We start from the raw sequence: 21,925 nt of genomic DNA on the forward strand, positions 1-21,925 counted from the left end.
CTACGACGAAAGTTTCCGTGGGGTAGACCTCCTCGTCACTTTTTTGCTCAAATTCTGTCTAACGCCGTTGATTTATCAGACCGACAGTCGCGTCGGCGGTGAAATCGGCGTCGGCCCAGAGATGTTGTTAGAGGTCCAATTTTCGAAGCACACTCATTACCCCGGACGTGAACAGAGCACTTGCCTAGATCCGGCGATGCAAAGCGCTGACACAGCTCCGATTGACGTCTTGCATGGCCGGATCCGCGAGGGACTGATGCCGGTCAGACAGGGGGTTATCTGGGTTTCCATTCAGACGTAAGCTCGAGAAAAGGTCGGTCATTCCATGGAGCGCCATAGAGGCTAATCTTCCAACATCCGAAGCTACATCGCCCAGCCAAATACGCATTGGTTTCGATTTTTGTAGATATGCCCCAATTCTTTGACTTGCTTGCTCTTTTCTTCCACATACAAGCAGCCTAGGCGCTGCAGGGCGGTGTATAGCTCTCCTGCAACCTCTGCCTCCACTACATCGAAGGGCATGGTCGCCTTTGGCCTTCAAATTCCAGCAGCGCACATAGCAGGTAAACCATCGCGGTGGTGCACCAGATCCTTCACACTAATTTTCATTCTAACTGAGACACCTCTAGGGGGCTCATGGCTCAGCCATACCCCATTTCGTCGAGTTCAAGATTGGTGAGTGGTCCGGTTATAGAGTTGTGCCAAACGTGTGAGAGGGCATCGTATGGCAAGGGAGAAGCAAGTCTCGTCTCTACCAGCGAGCGAATGATAGGCGAGTGATCGCGACTGGCTCTAGCTACCAGTCTCTGGAGTCGAGACTGAGTCTCCAGATCTATAGGTCTGTAACGATACACGCCCATGTCAAATTATAGGGCAATTGCTGAGACCGAAGAGACTTCGCTAAACAAGTCAGAACGCGGACGACATACAACTCCAAAGAGCTGTCGGGGGAATGAACTAGAGCTTCAACCGTACCCCAATATAGTTCACGCTCTCGTACTTTGTAAATGTGAGTGTAATACATGCGACTCGTGGCTGTGCGCAAGTGTTGGGGCGGAGCGCCAGAATCAAGCCTATTCGAGGTTAGTGGAAGGCTCCAGCTGGCGAAGGTGGGGGCAGAGACCCTCAATACTCAATGCAAGTCACACCGCCATAGGCAACAAGCAGGCAACCGCAACGCTCGCCAATAGTGGTCTACGGAGCTGCGGCCCAAGGTGAGTTTCGATGCATATTGTGGTGTATCAAGTAGGGCGGCGCATAGGCATATAAGGAAGCCTGAGCGTTGCGACCAGCTGCTAAACCCAGACCTACTCAATATCAATTCCTTCACCATGTCGCCAGATACAGAGACTCCTCCAGGGCTCGAAGCTCTTGCAAACCATCTAGGATATACTTTTGTGAAGAAAGATACGTCCTCTTCTACTAGTAGCAATGCCGGCGACTTAGCAGCTGAACCCGGTAATCCGGAGACAAGCTCAACTGAGGATCAAGGAGCTGAGAAAGAGTCATCTGAAAACGACGTCCCGCCCGGCTCACTGACATCGTCCGCCAACATCTATCGTGGCTCGCCGGAAGATAGCTGGACAGCGAAGGAACCTGAAGATACAGAGCCTGCAGAAGGCAAGGACACAATTAGTCATGCGGTCGTCCTTCGTCAACAAAAGAGCAAAGACAGCCGCAAGGGATACGAAATCCATTCTATTGTAATTCAGTCCCAGGTCCTCAAGACTGCGTTGGCAGAGATCCTTGACGGATATCCCGGCGTCTACTGCAACCTGGACCGGCTAGTCTTCAAGGCTCCATTCGCACCGTTCATTCACCGATGGGGAGCCATCCGCAAGTACCTAGAAAACGATAAGCTCGAGGAGGTTACTCGAGATCACATGAAGTTGCTGCGCGATATTCTACAGAAAGAATGTGCCGAAACGATCAAAGCCTTGGAAGACTACGTAGACCATGGTGTCGTGACATACGAGCATGCATGGACGATATTCCAGCCTGATTCTGTTGTCTTGTCATCGATCGGCTTGGGCGAGCAGATTGCATTCAGACTCAAGAGTGCTTCCTATCAAGAAACGGACGAAGGAAATTTCTTCAACGTAAAATGCCAGTCTGTCGACTGGAACGGCAAGTCCTTTGGCTGGTCATCCGAGTCTGTGAAGCTGCCAGAGTTTGAGGGGATCCAACCGATCAGTGAGTTGCGTATCCTTCCTCTGGCATTCCACCCCAAGAAGGAGCAACTGAAACATGCGCTTATTGAACGCGGGAAGCGGTTTGCCGCCTTGTCCGGCTACCACTACAGAGGGTAAGTGACGCGCCTCCCTGGAATCGGACGGAGACTAACTCCACTCAGCTACGATGGCCCTGCAATCGAACGTACCGATGACGGAAATATCCTTGTGCAGAACAAAGGCCGCATCATCATAGACACGGACAGCTTCTGCAAGCAACCGTACCAGTGCAAGGTTTATACCGTGCCTTTGAAAAGCAAGGTGAAGGCCAAGGTCACCACGCATGACGATGGTGACCAAGTGGACGACTACGACTGCGATGACGATCCATACTGGGACCCACCAACAGAGCGGAACACGGCTCTATCGGCGAAAGAGAAGTCTGATCCGGAACCTGTGAAACTCTCAGACTATCAGTATATGCTGTGCACGCCGATCTTGCGCGGATATTCGTTGACGGTCAAAAAGTGGCTTTCATTCTATATCGACCACGTCCAACCTATCAAATGGAACACCGAGGCGTTCGACAACCTCGTCCTACCAGCAGCCCAGAAGAAGCTTGTGTTGGCGCTGTCCAAAAGTCAGGCTGCCACTGCCAACCACTTCGATGACGTTATTGCTGGCAAGGGCAAGGGTATGATTCTCTTGCTTTCGGGTCCGCCAGGAGTTGGCAAAACATTGACCGCCGAGGCGGTATCCGAGAATATGAAGGTTCCGTTGTACATGCTGTCCGCTGGAGATCTCGGCACTCGCCCTGACGATGTGGAGTACAACTTGAACAACATTCTGGAAATTGTGGCCAAGTGGAAAGCCATCCTGCTAATAGATGAGTGCGATGTCTTCCTAGAAGCACGGTCTGTACACGATCTGAGCAGGAATAGACTAGTATCGATCTTCTTGCGCTTGTTGGAGTATTATAAAGGCACCCTTTTCCTGACGACCAACCGAGTGGACAACATGGATGCGGCATTTCAATCTAGAATACACGTTCACATGAAGTATGCCGACTTGACGAGCAAGTCGAGGCGCCGAGTTTGGAGCTCTTTTGTCGGTCGAATGCCGTCACACCTCAACGCGTCGGACCTTGACGAACTTGCGGAAGTGCCTCTGAATGGAAGGCAGATTAAGAACTTGGTGAAGACGGCGCAGCTTTTGGCGCTTGAAGACCAAAAATCCTTGACTAAAGAGCATGTCGACATGGTGTTAGCGATCGAGAAGGGGTTTGAGGATGAACAGGATGATTAGATACTGAGCTTCAGCCCGCGGAAGTGGACTAAAAAAACTGTGATGATCAATGAGTATTGGTAAAAACTTCCTTGTGGTGAATTTCCATGGGACCGTTAGGACGGTTGGAATGCCTGGTACAGTGCAATTGCCTGAAATGATACGTGCATACTCAAGTCTGCAAAGCGCCGCTGAAAGATGCTCAATACCAATCACCGTGATCCTCGTCATCTTCGAGCCCATCAGGATTGAGACTCAGGATGCGCTGCCCAGGAGTTGTATCTGTAAACGCACTCTCAAAAATGCCGCTCACAGCTCGCTTTCCAATTTCTTCGAAACTGTTGTACTCATCGTGCTCGCCTACCACGGAAGCCCATTCCGGGTCTAGAGGGCTGCGCGCTGGGCCCAAGTCGCTCCACCGCGTCACGAGTAGCACCTGTCTGAACCTTTCTGGACCCATCTTCTGTACTGTTTTGTCTTCAACAAGCTTCAACTCGAAGAGGTACTCCGTTGGGCAGTCGACGCATCGGCGCATGGGTTGGCAGTGGCCACATAGCGCAGTAGGGCCAGATAGTTTCGCATGTCGCATTTTATTGAACGTGGCCACGTAAACATTCTCTTCCGGAATGGGGATGTGATCCAGGGCGCACTTGGGTATCGAAGTCAATATACCCTTGCGCCAGTGTGCGCATACGCTGAAATAAGGAGTGTAGTCACTTCTACTGAAGAGGAGCATGCGTTTCGCTGCTGGTTGCAGTCCGCCTTCTACAAAGACCTGCGATTTGACTCGCATCAAGACGTGGCCATTACTTGGGTTGATGTGGAACATGCTTTCGTGAGTCCACTTTGATTCAAGGTCTTTGAATCTCCGAGCCAGCGAGTTAACGTGGATGCCATAATCCGGCCCATGCTCCCAAGCACGCTTATAGAGCTGGACGAACGTGAATGGTAACCAGCGATAGTCACTGATGCGTAGCCGAGGTGGTGGCATAAGGTTGTTCGTGCTGTTTGGACAGTTATATACGGGGTTCAGCACTTTTGGTGGTTTGAGTTTCTCCAAGCCTGGAGTCGCGCGTATGTGCCATCTCGCACAAGGGAAGCAGAACAGATGGTTCGGAAGTTTCTTGTCCATTGAAAGTAGAAAAGCAACGCGGTGCGGTAGGTGCATCGGATTGCGCAGCAATTCGTAGGACACTTCACCCAGTCGGTTATGCATGGCACGGCATGTTGAAGCTAGATTGGCAATGTCGAGAGGGGTGAGATGGTCGCTGACCAATCCCCATAGTTCGGGGACCATTGTCGATAGCAAAGTGGCACCGTCCGGTTGTGAAGGGTCGTATTCCCACTCTTCCACTTGCACAAGCTCCTCCGTGTCGTCTGCGTTCTCAGTAAACCCAAAGGCATGCATCATCTCTGTCAAGTCTTTGCGCTCGCCAGTATCTTTATCGAGCTCTATGCGCCCGGGAGCCTGGTGGGCGGGCTTTTTGAGTTTGCGCGGACCTTTCTTCGAGACAACAGACTGTGAACGTCCTTCCGAGCTGGCCCTCCATGGTGTGAAATCAGTGCTCAGTCTCGACAACGTGCTCGTGATGCTACTTGAGCGGCGAGTATTATGAGGGTTAAGCAGTACTTTTCCGTCGCTGGTTGACGTATCATGCGAGTTTACACTGTTGACGTCGAAATCCACACGCGCGGCGTTCTTCTTCCTGAGCTTGCCGCGAGGCGCTGCATCTTTGTTTCGGCCGAATCCGAACTTCGATCGGAAGCTCGATGGTTTTGGCGCAGCCTCCGCCATGGTTGGATGTCTGAGTGTCTCCTTAACAGTCGAATAAACAAAGCGCCGATAAGAGCTGCATAGCGGTAGGCCTGGGATTGCGAACCATACAGGGGGATGAGGTGTGCCTGAGACCTGATATGAGTAGGATCTCGTCCCGCTGAATGTTTTGGGGGGCTAGCGGGATCGTCATCGCTCCACCGTAGCTTCCGCCGCGTCCGGATCCTTCACGTGAGCTCTTGGCACCCGTGGACGCTAAAATGCCATCAACGGATTGCATCCCGCCCGCGTCTTTAAGAGCTCCAGGGCTGCAATGTCAGCAGGTGGCCTCGCGGATACTTTTGCATTTCCAAGAGAGTTCCTCAGGGTCGAGACATGTGGTTTGCCCAGTCTCGGTTGCACTTATTGTAAAGGGTTAGGTGAACAGCAGATCGTTGTTTCACTATGTTCCACCTTCGAGTTTCCTCAAATTGACGTCGGCCGCAGCCCGGCATTTCTTTTTCTTTTGCCTATCACTTTGTTATCAGTCTACATGTCGTTGCTACTGCGACAGTATAGCGAAGAGAACTTATCAAGGCACGACGGTTTCAGACACCAGATGTTGAAAATACGCTACTCGTGGCATGAAGCGTAGGTATCTCATATACACAGGGCAGATGCGTGAATGCATGCGTTGCCAAAGCCCACGCAATGAACCGTTCAAACTAGTATTTAAGTCTTGGATACACTGCCAAATATGGCTTTCCACCAAGCTAGGCTAGGTAGAATATCTCGAGCCCCTGCGGTCCGCTTCACAATGCCAAGTGTGTACACTATCCTGTCCATTCGTTGCAGGGCCCGTCCAGAAAAATCACATTAGCTTGTTCTCCAACTGATTGCACTGCTGATTCGGCACTCGTCCATAACTTGTTGGGACTCTTTTCGTGCCCGAGCTCCAAATTCGGTGTTGCGCTGGGCTCTCCGTACTCCACAAGCACGGCCACGAAATCCTCTGTAATCATCGTTCCAGTAGGTAGTTGCATTGATATCATCTATTGTGTTTTATCCTTCGAGCAAGCCTCAATCGTACACATCATCTCATATCGGGCAAAAATCTCTCTCATGGACTTAAGCGAACAGCCTCGCGATTTTTATACATAAATTCGCAATAGTGGACTCGCTTTCCGTTGACCTTTTGTTGTTCTTCATATGTCGTCATCGTGTGGCCTTCGTAAAGGATAGCTGTCGCCAGGGCTAGAGGCCAAGTATCGGTCCGCCGCGAAATTCGATAGTCGTGCTACCATCGGAGACTACATCTGATGTGCACCTTGCAATCACATATATAGGAAGCCACTTTAGACCTTCCTTGAGTAGTGAAGTCTCTAGCAAGTTGAACGGATGGGGGATTCGCAGTCAACATTGTACATTTGGAACTCTACCGTTTCAATGCTTGGCGAGTGGCCTACAAAGCCCGAGAGTGCTGGAAAGTCAACCGAATAATCTTTCAGCATATGCGGCAGGGCGGTTGGGCATTGGAAATTGACGTGTTGTGCTTGGAAAATTAGATGGTAGTCTGCTCGTGCACGAATGTTCCGTTTGCTGCAGGCGAACTGATTTTCAACGAGAGAGAATGGGCTGCGATCGTACAATCTAATAGGCGGTGAGCGAAAAGGTGCATCTCGTAATGTCGTCCGCACGTCAGACAGGGTACGTTCGTAGTATCGATCTAAATGCTCCTCTCGAAACTCATGGTGAAGGCTTAATCCATCGTGGGGAAACCGTTGGCGCGCTGATCACGAAATATCGTTGAGTCTCCACGGTATGTAGCGGTCACGTATGTGTCTGGACCATCATATGAGTATTGGATGACGTGATCTAAATCAATCGCTGCTGAGCCTTTCCAAATTTCTGCGTATACCATATCGCGAAACTCGCGTGGCGGTCTGAAGAGGCCCGTTACCGATGCCGTTGCGACACGGTGGTCATCTTGGCCTCTGCTCGACGCCTGTTGATTGGTAGCCTGGAGTTTACTGTCAGGATGGGCGGGCAGGAGCTGCTGGTGCTTGGTCTTGCGCTGAGGCTGTGTAGGCCGTCAAGATATCTGCGCCTGCAACAGGTCTTCCCGGGCTCTGAAGAATGTGTTCCAAGTAGCTCAGAGATTCTGCTAGAAGCGCTTGCTCATGCCTAGATCAAGATCTGCGCATAGACAGGTAAGAATGAACACTAGTGGTGTCTATATCAGGACATTGCGAGAAGAGAAATATTTGAGTGTGTGGACAGGACGATTCCATGCGTGTGAGAAGACAGTAATCTGTCTGCAACAGCCGACGACGAATCCGAGGTTACGTGGTTCGACCATAACCTCTGGAATTCGGAGACCTCAAAGATCGAGACATAAAAGTCTTAACAGCCGAACGTCAACCTCAAGGCACCCCACTTTACCGAAAGACACGCGGGTGCCGTGGGTAACTTGATGCAGCAAACGCATGCACCTACCGACACGTTCTCGTCTGGTCTGCGGCGAGGCACGTCAAGATCGAAACGTCCCCTCGTCCCCAATCCACCGAGGTTGTCGAGACGCTCTCTGGCTCTCTCGTTCATTCGTCACGAAGATCGTACCAACCGACACAAGCCAACTCCTCACGACAAGCGGTCACCATCTCGATGCATCGTCCAACATGATCGTGATAGTCGCCTTACGCCGATCCCTCCACCTTGGCCCGCCAACGAATCAGCGCGCGCAGTCACGCGACAATAGCGTCACGATCAGCGCAACGTTTCTTCCTGGCTAGCGATAGGAAGCGACATCATCCGCCGGCTGCGTTCCGTGACGTTGGTGCGTAATCAGTGATCCGTAGCAGTGTCATTGTGCGCTTGGATCGCGGACAAGATGAAACGAGGGGAGCAAAGGGAAGACGTGCGCCAAGTGCTCGTAAATGCTGGAGGCTGGAGGCTGCAGTCTGGCGGCTGATAAGGCATGACGATGGTGTGCGCTTGAGTCTGCCCCAGATGTCACGATGCGGACGTTTCGTGGGCGGCGTCTGCGCAAGCAGCATCCCGCAGCGCTTGGACTTGTGCGTTTCAGCAGGAACGAAGGCCCTCTAGCGACCGCGGAGGTGGGCGTGACGTGAAGAGATTTCCACGGGCAATAATCTTAGCGACAGAAGACGATATTGGTGGTGTAGTATCCATCGATAAGCCTGTCTGGTGATGACGCCAATCATCGCGCGCCGAATGTCCGCCGACACGCAACGTCGAAATCATCCATCTCGATACCATCTCATCACACCACGGGTAGCATTCGGCCGTGGAAAAAAATTGTCTCAGAAGGCCTAGGGAGCTGCATGGTAGAATCGCAGCGTCCCATCCGAGGAAAACCGAGCGAGGGTGTGGCTGTGCTGCGGCCCACTCTCCCACACACATCTGGCCTGACACGCGCCTCAACCGTCCAGATCCAGATGCACGAATAAAGTGCTGACCGACAAGGCGCCAGTACAACACCAACAATGCCATCGCCCGCCGATGCGGTATGAGCATGCGAGCCCCCCGGGCCAGATGCGGCTGCGAGGCTCAGCTGCGCAAGGGTCGCGGTGCTGCAAGGCGGGCGTCTATAGCGTTAGTGTACGTTGCGTTGTGCACCGAGTATGAGGGTAGGTAGTAGTCTACGGCGTAGGGAGGAGAGCATCAGGCTAGGTTAGCCGCGTTGTCGGGGCCAGGCATCGTACAGATGCGAGTAAGAGAAACCGCTGTACCTAGGATAGGATACGTGCACAGCACAGCATAGCTTTGCGAGAGTCTAGATGGTACCATGTTATTCACGGAGCGCGCGAAGTCACTGAATCAGCTTGATGGTGCGCGCACAGTGTGATGGACTGAAGATTGATTCTAGAGTGTGCGTGGCGGATGACCAACCATGGTACAACCAAGCTTCCCTTGCTTTCGGGGTATCATGTGCGCGTGAAGGTCGTGCAGGGCGGTGATACATTGTGAGGACGAAGTGCTTTGTTGTACAAGCAATTGCTGGGAACAACATCGAAGTGCTTTCGGAATTGGTGTACAAGGGGAGACAGGCAATTTGAGCGATGGGAAAGTGACGGGAAAGTTGACTTTTGATAGACAGAAAGTAAATGTACAGTAGAAGGGCCGCGATTAGCGACGAGGTATTACGACAAAGTACTGAGGAACAAAACAATAGGACGGACACGCGTCGTGCCCCCAAACAAACAGGATAAACAAGGCCGCCGTGCTGTCTAGATAGTCGTAGCATTTCGCGTTCAATCAATCTCCGGCTCTTTTCGTACTCATAAATCATTACTCCGTCGCTGAACGCGAAACCGAAGAAGCCAAAGTTTGATTACAACCAGCTTAAAAAGCAAATAAGAAAAGACGAGGTCTCACGCCGTGCAAACGGACTGTGAGTCCGAAGAGTAGCCAGACCGTGTCCGGTCCCGACCTGCGAGAACCGACTGGTGAACGCCTACGGACCGGACTGTCGGGCGGAGCGGAAATGTCGCACGACCAAGGTCAAGAGTGATACGAAGGAATTTTAGGCGAAAAGCCGCCCACCATGAGGCCATCGTGGCAAAGGATCAGATTCGTAATTCGAATCAGCTCGGTGCGGAAGCGGCCTCGACGTTGGACTGAGCAGAAACGCCCGTTGATGCAATGCGAGGTGGTGCCGTGTCGCAGGATCAGGCGCATACCAGAGACGTCATCGGGCTGGTGGCCGCGGGGCCAGGCTAATAAACAACGTCCGAGGAGCAATCAAGGATTAATCGTGGTTACCTCCGCGGCGCCTGTGCTTGCCGGGAAAGTCGACTTCAGGGTGAACAACGCGCTGTCTGGAGTCAGTATGCGCTGCGCTTGTGACGTGTGTCCTGACGGTGGACTCTTACCATGTGGCGGGTCAATGCGTCATTGCGGGAGAAGGTCTTCTCCTCGACGCACAGTGCGCATCGGACCTTTTGCTTGCGCGCGTTGTGGATCGTGTCCTCGTGCCTGGTGAGATCGTAGGGCCGTGAGAAGATGGTGTTGCAGGGCTTGCCCGTCGTGGGGTTGATTCGCTCGCACTTGTGAGGCCCCGCTTGCGAGTTGCGTTCCAACAAAGCCGCTGATGTCATGCTGGACCCCATCGTCGTCGCAGAGCTGCGATGACCCTCGCGCTTGTGCTTTTGCAGCTTTTGCGGGGTTTCGAAGCGCTGCGTGCATCCGTGATAGGTGCATGTGTACGTCCCACTGTCGGCGCTAGAATCCGCGGGCTTCACCAGGCGGTCGCTCGACTGACTACCCGGTTCGAGGCCCGCCTCGCTGGCGCTTGACTCCATGGACGTAAGATGCGCCGGGAACTCAGGATTGGCGTCCGGTGCAGATGCCATGCTGGTAGCAGTGCGATACTGCGAGGTGGGCGCAAAGTTGGACACTTCGTTGTAGTTGGTTGGTATCGAGGGGGCTGCAAATGCAAAAGTCGACGAAGGTTGCGAAGTGCCAGCCGAAGACGATGGGAAGTTTGGTGAAAACTGAGGTGTCGCCCAACTGTCTCTTCGGTAAGACTGTCCAGATGTTGTGTCAAAGGTGGATTGGGTGGCGTTTCTGTATTGGTCGCCACCGTTGTATTGGTGGTCGTACTCGCTTGCGCCACCATCCGGGAACAATGGCACCTTGGAATCATCATCGGCTTCTCGGTAGTCCAGTAACGCGTCCTTTGGTGAGATTGTCTTGACCGCATCCTCGTTTGACTGCATTTGCGACTTCATTGCGTAAGCTGCATCAGCCTCAACCTTCTGCTCACGTGCTGCTGCTGCGGTTGCGACGGCGACGCGAGGAGAGTTGAATGAATTGGTAGGTTGCCTGTATGGCGACCCTCTCCGGAACGGTGAGTCACCACGCGATGCCGAACTCGAAGGAGACTGGGATCGCGCCATCTGTGCTGCCTGAAGGCTACGCTGGACAATGTCGTTGGGGTTGCTGCTGCGCCAGGGCGACAGAAGCGTGTTTGCCGCTGGCTTGGTTGGGGGTATTGACTGTGTTTGCGCTACACTGCTGGGGTCAAACGAGTAGTCGGCAGCAACGTCGGTATATGTTCTTTCGAACTTTGGAACAGGTCGCAATTCTGGTTCGTCATCGTAAGCAATGAACTGATTAAACAGCCAGGATTCAACCTTGCGGAGAGTCTCACCGTTGGGGGGAATCTTGAAGTCCATGTCATCGCCATGGCTCGTGTGAGGTGTGGCTGGAGAGTCGTGGCCGTAACTCGATACTGAATGTCGCGCCGAGTGTACGAAGCCTGGGACATCCTCTTCAGGTACATGCTGATCCATGAGTGCCTGCTTCATGGACATGTGTGCAGCCATGGTGGGGTCCATGCCAGACGAGGTCGGTGTGTAGTTGTTGAAGTTGTTGGATCCCATGAAGGAATCTTGTGTAGGGGTGTGCGTCGGTGTCGGAAGATGGTTCGAGGCGTTCGAGAAGGCTCTTGAATGTTGGTCAGCTTTGTTCCATGACTCAAACTCGAGTAGAGCTGAGCTCGATGGCAAATTGTCGGAGAGCGCGACGTACGGGTAACTGGCGGTCGGACCAACAGGCTGGTACTGTGAGCCTGCAGAGCCTACCGATGACGAAGAGGACGCGCGCTGATGCGTCCTGCCCGTCCGACTTTGTGCGGGAGTCTGCAGCGACTGGCCGTTGCCAGACAAGTTCTGGTATGCGTGCCAGTTGTTGATGGTTGCGCCGGTGGCGTGCATCGAGGACTGGGGGAAAGCTGCAGGTAGCTGCGGTGTAGGGGTCGACTGCTGGATTCTGATGGACGGGTTGAAGTCGTAGGCGCTCGTCATGAACGAGTTGGACGCCTCGTCGACGGCGATGGCAGAGTCTGCGAAGGTCCGCTGTGACTCGAGATAGTCGTTGAGCAGTTTCTGGTCGTAGAGCTGTTGTGCCGAGAGTTGTTGCGACAGCTGGTCGAAGGAAAGCTGTTGCGGTGATGTAGGTGAAGGAAGAGTAGCGGAAGGGTGGGTCTGTGGGAGGTGTTGACGTCTCTGTGGTAGTGCTAACATATTTTCGGAGAAAAAGTAAGGGACCACGGCGGGTGGCGAGATGCTTTATACCGGATGACCAAGTGATGACTCGGCGAGAGTAGGCCGGTCCTTGATGATGTGATCTAGTATGGAACGCAGTGGAATGCTGAGAAGCCGGCTACGCTCGGAAACTCGGGGCTAAGAAGATTTGTACCTTGGGCCGGAACGATTGTAAAATGCTGAGCGAACGTGTTCGGCCTTTGTGCTGGTGCTGAACCTGCGCGGACCATGACTTCTTTCATATCCACAGCGTATGACGCAACGAGACCGGGGTCGCCCGCGATTGGAGGCACGATCGGCGCTCGGCATCCACACCAACCCTTCTGGAACGATGAGCCCGCGAGCCCGCATGCACGCTAATGGCCCTGCATACGACCCCGGCAAAAATCGATAGAGGGCTGTGCACGTCTTCGGCTGCCATCCGAGTCCTCGATGCTGCACCCGATAGCGTGTCGTTGCGCTGCACCAAATATAACGAGCAATAGGCGTAGGGCGGCGCGATGCAGCCCTGTCGTGCATCGCGGTATCGATTAGCAAGCGAACGGCGTGCGGAGACGGTGCTGGACGTCGACGACCCGGAGGAGCCAAACTGCTGCAGTACACGGCCACAGCCAGTGCTTCGGCAAGATACGCGAGCCGCAGGCCACTCGTCGCTAGCATCGTCAGGACAGCGTGGTCGACATGCCGTGGAGGCCTACCTTCTACGGGGACGGAGCCTCTTGCGAGGTGACAACGCCACAGATGCGGGCTTCTGCAGTCACCTGCCACGGCGCGTGACCTGTCCCTCCTCTGCGGTGCGAGGGCCTCGTGGTACTGACACGTTCCTCTCAGCTCCTCTGGAACCGTGACGCGCAATGCAAATGGTCCGAGATGGGCCATGCAGACGTCTTGGGATGCGTTAGCTGAGGCAGTACAATAGATGGTCGTCTACAATGGTTCGTGACACTACTGTGTAGACAGCATCTCCGCAGCCGGGTCTACTGGAGCAGTGCCTACAGGGTGCCCGCCAGAGACGCTGTGGTAGCGCAACATGGACACTGGACACTGCGGTGTCTCCGGGCCGGTAGCATTCACCGGGGAGCACGGAAAATTCTGCGTTCTGGACACAGCACCTAGGGCGTAACAGGTGCAGCGTGTGGCCGCCGTTTAGCCGTTGTCGAGCCAGAGCGGGTGCCGCCAACGTGCTGGGAGAAGATTCTGCGGCCACGAGCCACGCCCTCGACGATTGGCTGCGGAGACGCCGTCTTGGCAGGGTCTGTGGCAGTGCTCCGAGCGAAGCCACATCCGGTCTCGACGCGATGCAGCGACTGCCGACCAGACGCGCCGGTGCAGCGGATGCGCTGCTGCCGATACAACATGGACAGGAACGTCCCGAGTCAGAAGAACGCAGCAGCGTCGTTGGCCCTCTTGCGCCGTGGGTGAAGCCGCCAAGGTCGTGGTGGGCGTCGGCTAAACGCCATGACATCATCTTGGTCCTACGGTCCTACAGTTCGGGAATAACCGCATGCTTATCAGCCACGCTCCCGTCGTCTGCATTCTATTTTGGTGGCTCAAACACGTCTGAACATGCCACTTATCTGGGTGCTGCTGTTGTCGCATATCAATATTGGAGATCAACGGCCGTGGGCCCCTCAGCGGGCGCCAGTCGCCCTAGCGTCACGGTGCCCCAATCCGAGAAGACGGGTAGTCAGAGATGCCAGGGCGGTGCGGGGCTGGAGACCCCAAAGCATCCAAGCATGCTTGCCCTGCGTCGACCCAGCGAACTCTCTTTCCGCTTAAGTTGGTCTGGGGAATTTGGAATGTCGATCATGACGCTCGCTGCCTCGTTCCTCGACTCGTGCTGCAGTCGGCACATTGCATTCGCAAATCATGACCAATCCTCACTCGGTCCTGATTCCTCTTCTCACTGTCCCTTTTACCGTTCCGGTGCGGTATGGGAACCCAGCCTGCCGCGCACTACTGCCGATGCGTCTTGCGGTCCGCATATGCAGGGCAACAGGAAAATCTTGCAACCCAACTCAACATTCTGCGTGGCTTGTTTCACTCGACGTCAGCATCCGTTCCCAGTCGCGCAGCCGGTGTAGGGTCGGCACTTTTATGAGCGAGCGTTCGTATCTTCAGCCCGGCGAACCTCGCCTCCGTCACATCTTCACCTTGGTCTCCAAAATCAAACCTACCGAGGAATGTTGCTGTCGTACGGAATGGACGTCTGTTTGGAAATCAACACCCCGGCGCAATCTATCGGCCGACATCGTTGCTCTCCTCCGAAAGAGTGCTTTGGTCCATGCCCTCCCTCGTATAGCCCCGTACCTCCGAGTATCCATACGGTGCATACGCCGCGCACGCTCGGATATTGGCTGTAGCCCATCTTCGTGAAATGCTTAGCGCTCACTCATGCAATATTCTGTTGGCGTCGGGTAGGGCTGTAGGAGAAGCTCGGGCCGTGCCCCCACAGAAACATAGCCTTACTCGTCAATCTCTTCCGCTTACTTCCCACGAATCTGAACGCTCACAACCCACGGCCTCTACTCCGACTCCGATCATCTTACAAACGACCACCGACACAAGTAGTCGATCCACATCGAAGCTTTGCGTGAGGCTGACCTAAACCGAGCACTAATCGCAGACCTTTCGCAACACCCAGCTTCCGGCGCTGCCTTCGCGACCCGAGCAGCAAAATCGTAAACGTAAACTAGGTAAGCGAAGGCGGCGAATCTGAAATCTACGGGAATGTGGGGTAGGGCGTCTGAGGCGTCAGCTCTTCCCGGGCTCCCGTCGTGCCACGTGGAAACAAGTGCCAGCCATCTCACCGGCGCATCTTAGTCACCACTGATTTAAGGGCGGTGAGCATGCGGCGACATGTACGCGTAGTCTGATCGTACGAGCTGATGAGTAAATATAGACTGCTCGGTTATCAATCCTGTCCAGGGTAAACGAAGAGTTACATCTTTGGCATTACTAATCTTCAGTATAACTGTTACGAACTAGATAATGGTGGGGAAGTTCAGGCGCTTATAAAGGCAGAAGATGTAATAGCTAGGGTTATAATAAGATAAAGATACGCTAAGTCACTTAGATAGTAGTTATATAACTTACTTAGCTACTTAGGGTTCCTAAACACCTAAGTAGCTAAGAGCTATTATATAACCTACTTAGTTATTTAGGGCCCCTAAGTAACTAAGCAAGATCCCTATATAGGAATATAAGGATAAACCTTTATACTTATATTTAACCTAAGTTTTAATCTATTATTTAGATTTACTTAGGCCTCCCTTATTAACTTATTACACTTTATAAGATACTTCTATATTAATAAGAACCCCTTCTTCCTTCCCTTAGTAAGTCTTACCTAAGAACTAACCTTAACCTATTTAGAACTAGCTACTCTTTCTAAATTTAATATCTTAAACACCCTTAATATAACTATAAGGACTCCTACTTTTTCTATAGCTTTAGATAATAATACTATTACTCTAATAGGTAACTCTAAGAGTAAAGTATATAAACCTAATTTATATTATAGTAATAGAAAGTATACTAATATCTAGCTTCTTTAGTTAGACCTCTATTTCTTTAAACTTAATAAATAACCTAAAGATAAATAAAAGGTTATCTTTATAGCTACTTATATGCGAGGTAATACTAGAGAATAGATTTAACCCTATATAACTAAGTATCTAGAAATGGATTATAATAATAAAGACAAGGAATATGTAGATAACTATATAAACGTGGTTAATATTATTAAAGACTATACTAATTTTAAGAAATACCTTAAATAGATATTTAGAATTGCTAATAAAGTACCTATTATAGTATAAAATATTTAAACCATAATATAATAATAATTAGTAGCTAAGTATATAGTAGAGTTCCGTAAGAATACTATATAACTTAACTAGAATAATAAGTTACTAATAATAATATATAAATAAGGTCTTAAGAAACCTCTATAAGAAGAACTTCTACGTAGTAGAGAAATTATTAGAACCCTTAACAAATTATATAATAAATTAATTAGGATTAATAGAGAATAGTTCGCACTATAATAGGAATTTTAATGTAACCTAAGGAATATTAGTTTTAGATAACTAGTACCTATAGTTTATAGGGTACTACTAAAAGGACCTTAATACTAATTATAAGACTCCTATAGATACTAGCTAATAGAAGATATCTAGTTTAACTACTTAGGTAAAAAAAAAAGGAAAAGGACTAGGCTTTTATAAGCCTAATATGTATATCTTAGATGGAACCTAACACTAAGGAACTAAGACTTACACATATTTTATATATAGTAAACTAGGCCATATCGCTAGGAACTATAGATCTAAGAATAAGGTTATTAGGTAGTTAAATATACTTACTATCCTAATAAAGGAGATTAAGGACAAAGAATAGACTATTATAAATGCTATTAATAACCTTATACTTAATAATAAATCTAGATTAGAGTTATTAACCAATTCACGACTCTACGAGGATATAGAAGAAGAATAATCTAAAATAGTAGATAAGAAAGTTAAGTAGATACTAATACCTTACCTATAGTTTAAAGGTAAAGAAGTAATCTTTACTAATAGAGTAAATATATAGGAATACTTAGATAAACCACTAATCTAACTATAAGATAGAGATATATTATTATTACCTATAATAATCTTACTATTATTCTCTATACTACTAGAAGCTTATAATAAACGCCGACTAGAAATTATTATAAAGAAAGATAGATAATAGGTAGATTATAGATATATATAATAAGACCCTAGTAAACACTTCTATAATAAGAACCTAGACTATTTATAAAAGTACTACCTAGACTACTAAAACCTATAGCACTCGAATATCTAATAGATTAAATATAGATATAACTAGTGCCTAACCTACTATAGAGCTAAGGAACTATATAGAGGTAATTAACTACTAAATAAATAATAATACTATTAGGAATGGTATAATTACCTAATTAATAAATGCAATAAATATTTATAGAATAAGTAAGAAAGATTATACTTTCTAAGCATAAATAATATATAAAATATAGTAACTAGTATACTCTATAATAGAATATATACCTAAGACAGATAGTAAACTTACCTAAATATTAATTATAGTAGATACTAGGATAATAAGTATATCTATAGATTTAGTAAGAACCCTAACTAACTAAGAATAGTTATTAATATTTATATAGAAATAAGTATAGTATAGAAAGGTAAAGCTTCTAAAGAGAAACTATAGTAGAAGAATAACTATAGTAGAAGAAGAGAAGGGTAGGAGTAAAAAAAATAATAAAAAGGGAATATAGACTATCTAGCTCCTAAGAATAATTCTTTTTTAGACTAAATCCTAGCCCCTAAGGCCTAAGAAACCCTTAAAGACCTATAGATAGGTAAGAAGACACTATTAGAGAGTTAAATGCTATTAATAGTAAGGTATTAATTAAGCTACTAGTTTAGCTTAAGGAAATATAGATTAAGGTACTATTAGATTTAGGTATATTAGAAAACTTTATATCCTAAGAAGTAGTACTATAAGTAGGACTCTAGCTAATACTTAAGAATAAAGCTTATCCTATCTATATTATAAATAGAAGCTAAATACTAAACACGCTATATATTACTTATAAAGTTACTACTATACTTTAGATCTATAGACACAGGGAGATAATTACACTTAATATACTAGATAGATCTAGGTATAATATTATATTAGGATTACCCTAGTTAAGGAAGTATAACCTATATATTAACTAGGGTTTAAGAACGCTATCCTTAGAACGCTATAAATGTATATTATAAGCTAAGCCTATATAATAATAGAGATTAATAGCGGATAAGAGTATTATTAATAATATAGACTTATAATAGAAAGTTAAAAAATAGAAATTACCCTTAGTAGACGCTAGTAGGAACTACTAGGTTATAAAGTATAAGAAGAAGGAAGAGAGTATACCCTTAGAAGTACTAAGAAAGTATAAAGTATAGATATATATATTTATAGAGAAGGAAGGAAAGGTAAACCTACTAGAATATTAACCCTAGGATTATATAATTAACCTAGAAGAAGGGAAGACGCCACCCTTTAGACCACTATATAGTAAAATAGGAGAAGAACTCTAGAAAGAATATAAATTTATTAAGATAAACCTAGTAAAAGAATATATTAAACTATTAAAGTTACTAGTAGTAAGTCCTTTTATATTTATTAAGAAAAAGGATAGATTAGATAGACTATGCGTTAACTACTAAGTAATTAATAATATAATAATTAAAAATAGATACCTATTACCTAATATCTTAGAACTTAGAGATAGACTCTTATAAGTAAAAGTCTTTATAATAATAGACTTAAGAGATAGATACCACCTAATTAGAATAAAGAAAGGTAAAGAATAGAAGATAGCATTTTAATTATACTATAGACTTTTTAAGTACCTAGTAATACCTTTTAGACTTACTAACGCACTAGTAACCTTTTAAGCACTTATTAATAATGTACTCTATAAATATTTAGATATATTTATTATTATATATATAGACGATATTCTTATCTTCTCTAAAAATAAATCTAACTATACTAAATATGTATAGATAGTACTAAAAGCACTAGATAAGATATACTTAAGGATTAAACTTAAGAAATACTAATTTAATATTAAATAACTTAAATTCCTAGGACACATTATTACTATAGAAGGAATTAAGATAGCACTAAGTAAGATAGAGAGTATTAGAAACTAGCCTATACTAAAAACTATAAAAAATATCTAAGAATTCTTAGAATTCTATAGATTTAATTAATAATTTATTAAGGATTACGTAAAGGTTATAATACCATTAATAAATCTTACTAGAAAGGACACGCCTTTTAAATAGATAGATAAGTGTAGAATATTATTCTAACTCCTTAAGATAGTATATATTATAGAACTAGTTCTTATTTATTTTAGGAATAATAAACCACTATAATTTAAAACTAACGTAAGCAATCTCACACTAGGAGTATATGTAAAATAAGAATAAAATAGTAAATGGCACCTAATAGCCTACTACTTATGTAAATTTAATAACATAGAAATATAATATAACATATATAATAAAGAACTCTACGCTATTATTAAAGCCTTAAAGCACTAGAGAATATACACTCTTAGCTATTTAACACTAGAAATCTATACGGATTATAAAAACCTACTTAGGTTTATAATAATAAAAGAACTAACACTATAATAGTAAAGATGGTTGTAGACTACTAGATAATATAAGTTTAAAATTATCTATATAGTAGAAAAGAAAAATGGATAAGTAGACGCACTTAGTAGATAAAGTAATCTAGTAGGAGAAAAGGTTAAGACCTACTTAGTAATTCTTTATAAAAATAAAAATAGATCTCTTAAACTAATAGCAGAACTTAACTAACTTTTAGTTATAAACTAAGAAGTACCAAAGTAACTATAAACCGAGATTATTAGATAATACTATAATAACCTAACATATGGACACCTAGGCATTACGAAAATATTAGAATTAATTTAGAGGAACTATACGTTTAGAGGAATTAAGGAAGCTGTAATAGTATATATCTATAAATATATAGACTACTAGAGAAATAAATATGGCACATACCTTAAGTATAGAGAAATATAACTAATTAGAATACTAATGGCACCTTTTAAAGATATTACTATAGACTTTATTATAGAAATACTAGACTTAATTAACCTAGCCACGAAAACCTCGTATAATAGCATTTTGGTAATTATATATTAATTTATAAGCTATATCGAATTAATTCCATGTCTAAAGAATATAATAGCTAAAGAACTAGCTTACCTTTTTTAAGATAAGTGGGTTAGACACCATAGTATTCTAAAGATAATTATTAGTAATAGAGATAAGCTCTTTATATTAAACTTTTAGATAATATTTATAGCACTTATTAGAATAAAATAAAAACTATCTACAGCATATTATCTATAGATAGATAGAAAAATAGAAAGAATAAATTAAACCATAGAAATATATCTATAAATATACTATAATAAATAGAAAAATAACTAGGTTTTACTACTACCTATGGCATAATTAGTGTATAATAATAAGGTATTAATAGTAATAAAGTAAACACCTTACTATACTATATATAGAAAATATCTAAATTTCTTTAATTAATAACTACTAACGAATATTAACGCAAAAGAAGCCATAGATATAGTAGATAATATAAAAAAAATATATAATAAACTCTAAGGAAACCTTAAGAAAGCTTAATAGTAAAGTATTTTATATATAAACTAGAAACGAAAAATAGTACCTTAGCTAAAGAAAGGGATAAAGCATATCTACTTATAAAGAACCTTTAAACTTAAAAGAAAAAGCATAAGAAACTAGATTATATTAAGGTTAGACTATTTTACATTTCCAAATAAATATTACTAGTAAACTATAGATTAGAATTACTACTAGATATAAGAATACACCCTATATTCTATATATTACTATTAGAACTAGTAGACCCTAAGACACTAGTTAAAACTACCTTCTATTATAGAGCTAAAGAAGAAACTAAATTTAAAATTAAAAGTATTATACACGTAAGAACCTATAAAGGAAGCTAATAGTACCTTATTAAATAGAAAGGATACCTAGATAGTAAAAATACTTAGAAACTAAGAAGTAATCTAGATAACTATTAATAAGCGGTTAAAAAATATAAGTAAAACTAATAGAACTAGTCGTATAATAGAAAATATAGAAAATATACCTAGTTACTAGAGATAAAAGGAACATTTTCCTAGAAATTAGAAGAAAGATTATCTATTACTAACTAAATTAAGGGGCGAAGCTCTATAGGACTAGTAGGCTAAGTAGGCTAAATAGAATCTTTATCTAACTCTACTAATACTATACTTTCTACTATAATAACTTTACTAGTATACTTCTTATTCTATAATAACTACTTCTTTAACTAATCCTCTTTTACTTAAGCTATATATATAGCTTTAAAAGTAGTATTCTACTCCTTTTATACTTTATCTAACTACGCTTCTAACTTCCTCTTCTTAGTAACTAACTAAGAAAACTTATTCTAAGTAATAGTAATATTATACCTTAAACCTTACTTCTAACACTTACTATACTTTCCTAAACTAATATGGACCTTATAAACATAGGCGTATAACTAATAGAATAAGCACTTTAATACTATAATAATACTATAGTTTTTAATAGTAAAAATAAGGTCGTAATAACGCTTTATAGGATAATAGTTAGTAGGCATAATTCTTTAAGGGTAAAGAATAAGAAGGGGAGGGATAATATTATAAACTAAATAATAGTAGGGAAGTTTAGGCGCTTATAAAGGTAGAAGATATAATAGCTAGAGTTATAATAAGATAAAGACATGCTAAGTTACTTAGATAGTAGTTATATAACTTACTTAGCTACTTAGGGTTCCTAAATACCTAAGTAGCTAAGAGCTATTACGTAACCTACTTAGTTATTTAGGGCCCCTAAGTAACTAAGTAAGATCCCTATATAGGAATATAAGGATAAACCTTTATACTTATATTTAACCTAAGTTTTAATCTATTATTTAGATTTACTTAGGCCTCCCTTATTAACTTATTACACTTTACAAGA

At 45.1% G+C, this 21,925-nt stretch overlaps 3 protein-coding genes across 3 annotated transcripts; 1 reads left to right on the top strand and 2 right to left on the bottom strand.

The window, feature by feature from the left end:
* Nucleotides 1-1,331: 1,331 nt before the first annotated feature.
* On the top strand, nt 1,332-3,476 carry N0V89_002513 (uncharacterized protein; the record flags this gene model as incomplete). The annotated part of the gene is made up of 2 exons (XM_056211322.1): nt 1,332-2,305; nt 2,354-3,476. The coding sequence occupies 2 exons, from the start codon at nt 1,332-1,334 to the stop codon at nt 3,474-3,476; spliced, it is 2,097 nt and encodes a 698-aa protein (XP_056074795.1).
* A 181-nt stretch (nt 3,477-3,657) lies between these two features.
* On the bottom strand, nt 3,658-5,250 carry N0V89_002514 (uncharacterized protein; the record flags this gene model as incomplete). Its single annotated transcript, XM_056211323.1, has 1 exon — nt 3,658-5,250. One exon carries the CDS (start codon nt 5,248-5,250, stop codon nt 3,658-3,660), a length of 1,593 nt encoding a protein of 530 aa, XP_056074796.1.
* Nucleotides 5,251-9,979: 4,729 nt separating this feature from the next.
* N0V89_002515 (uncharacterized protein) lies at nt 9,980-12,257 on the bottom strand (the record flags this gene model as incomplete). Its single annotated transcript, XM_056211324.1, has 2 exons — nt 9,980-10,045; nt 10,104-12,257. 2 exons carry the CDS (start codon nt 12,255-12,257, stop codon nt 9,980-9,982), a joined length of 2,220 nt encoding a protein of 739 aa, XP_056074797.1.
* Nucleotides 12,258-21,925: the final 9,668 nt, after the last annotated feature.

The sequence above is a fragment of the Didymosphaeria variabile genome (assembly GCF_027946475.1).
Source record: "Didymosphaeria variabile strain IMI 356815 chromosome Unknown scaffold_2, whole genome shotgun sequence".
Classification (NCBI taxonomy): Eukaryota; Fungi; Ascomycota; class Dothideomycetes; order Pleosporales; family Didymosphaeriaceae; genus Didymosphaeria; species Didymosphaeria variabile.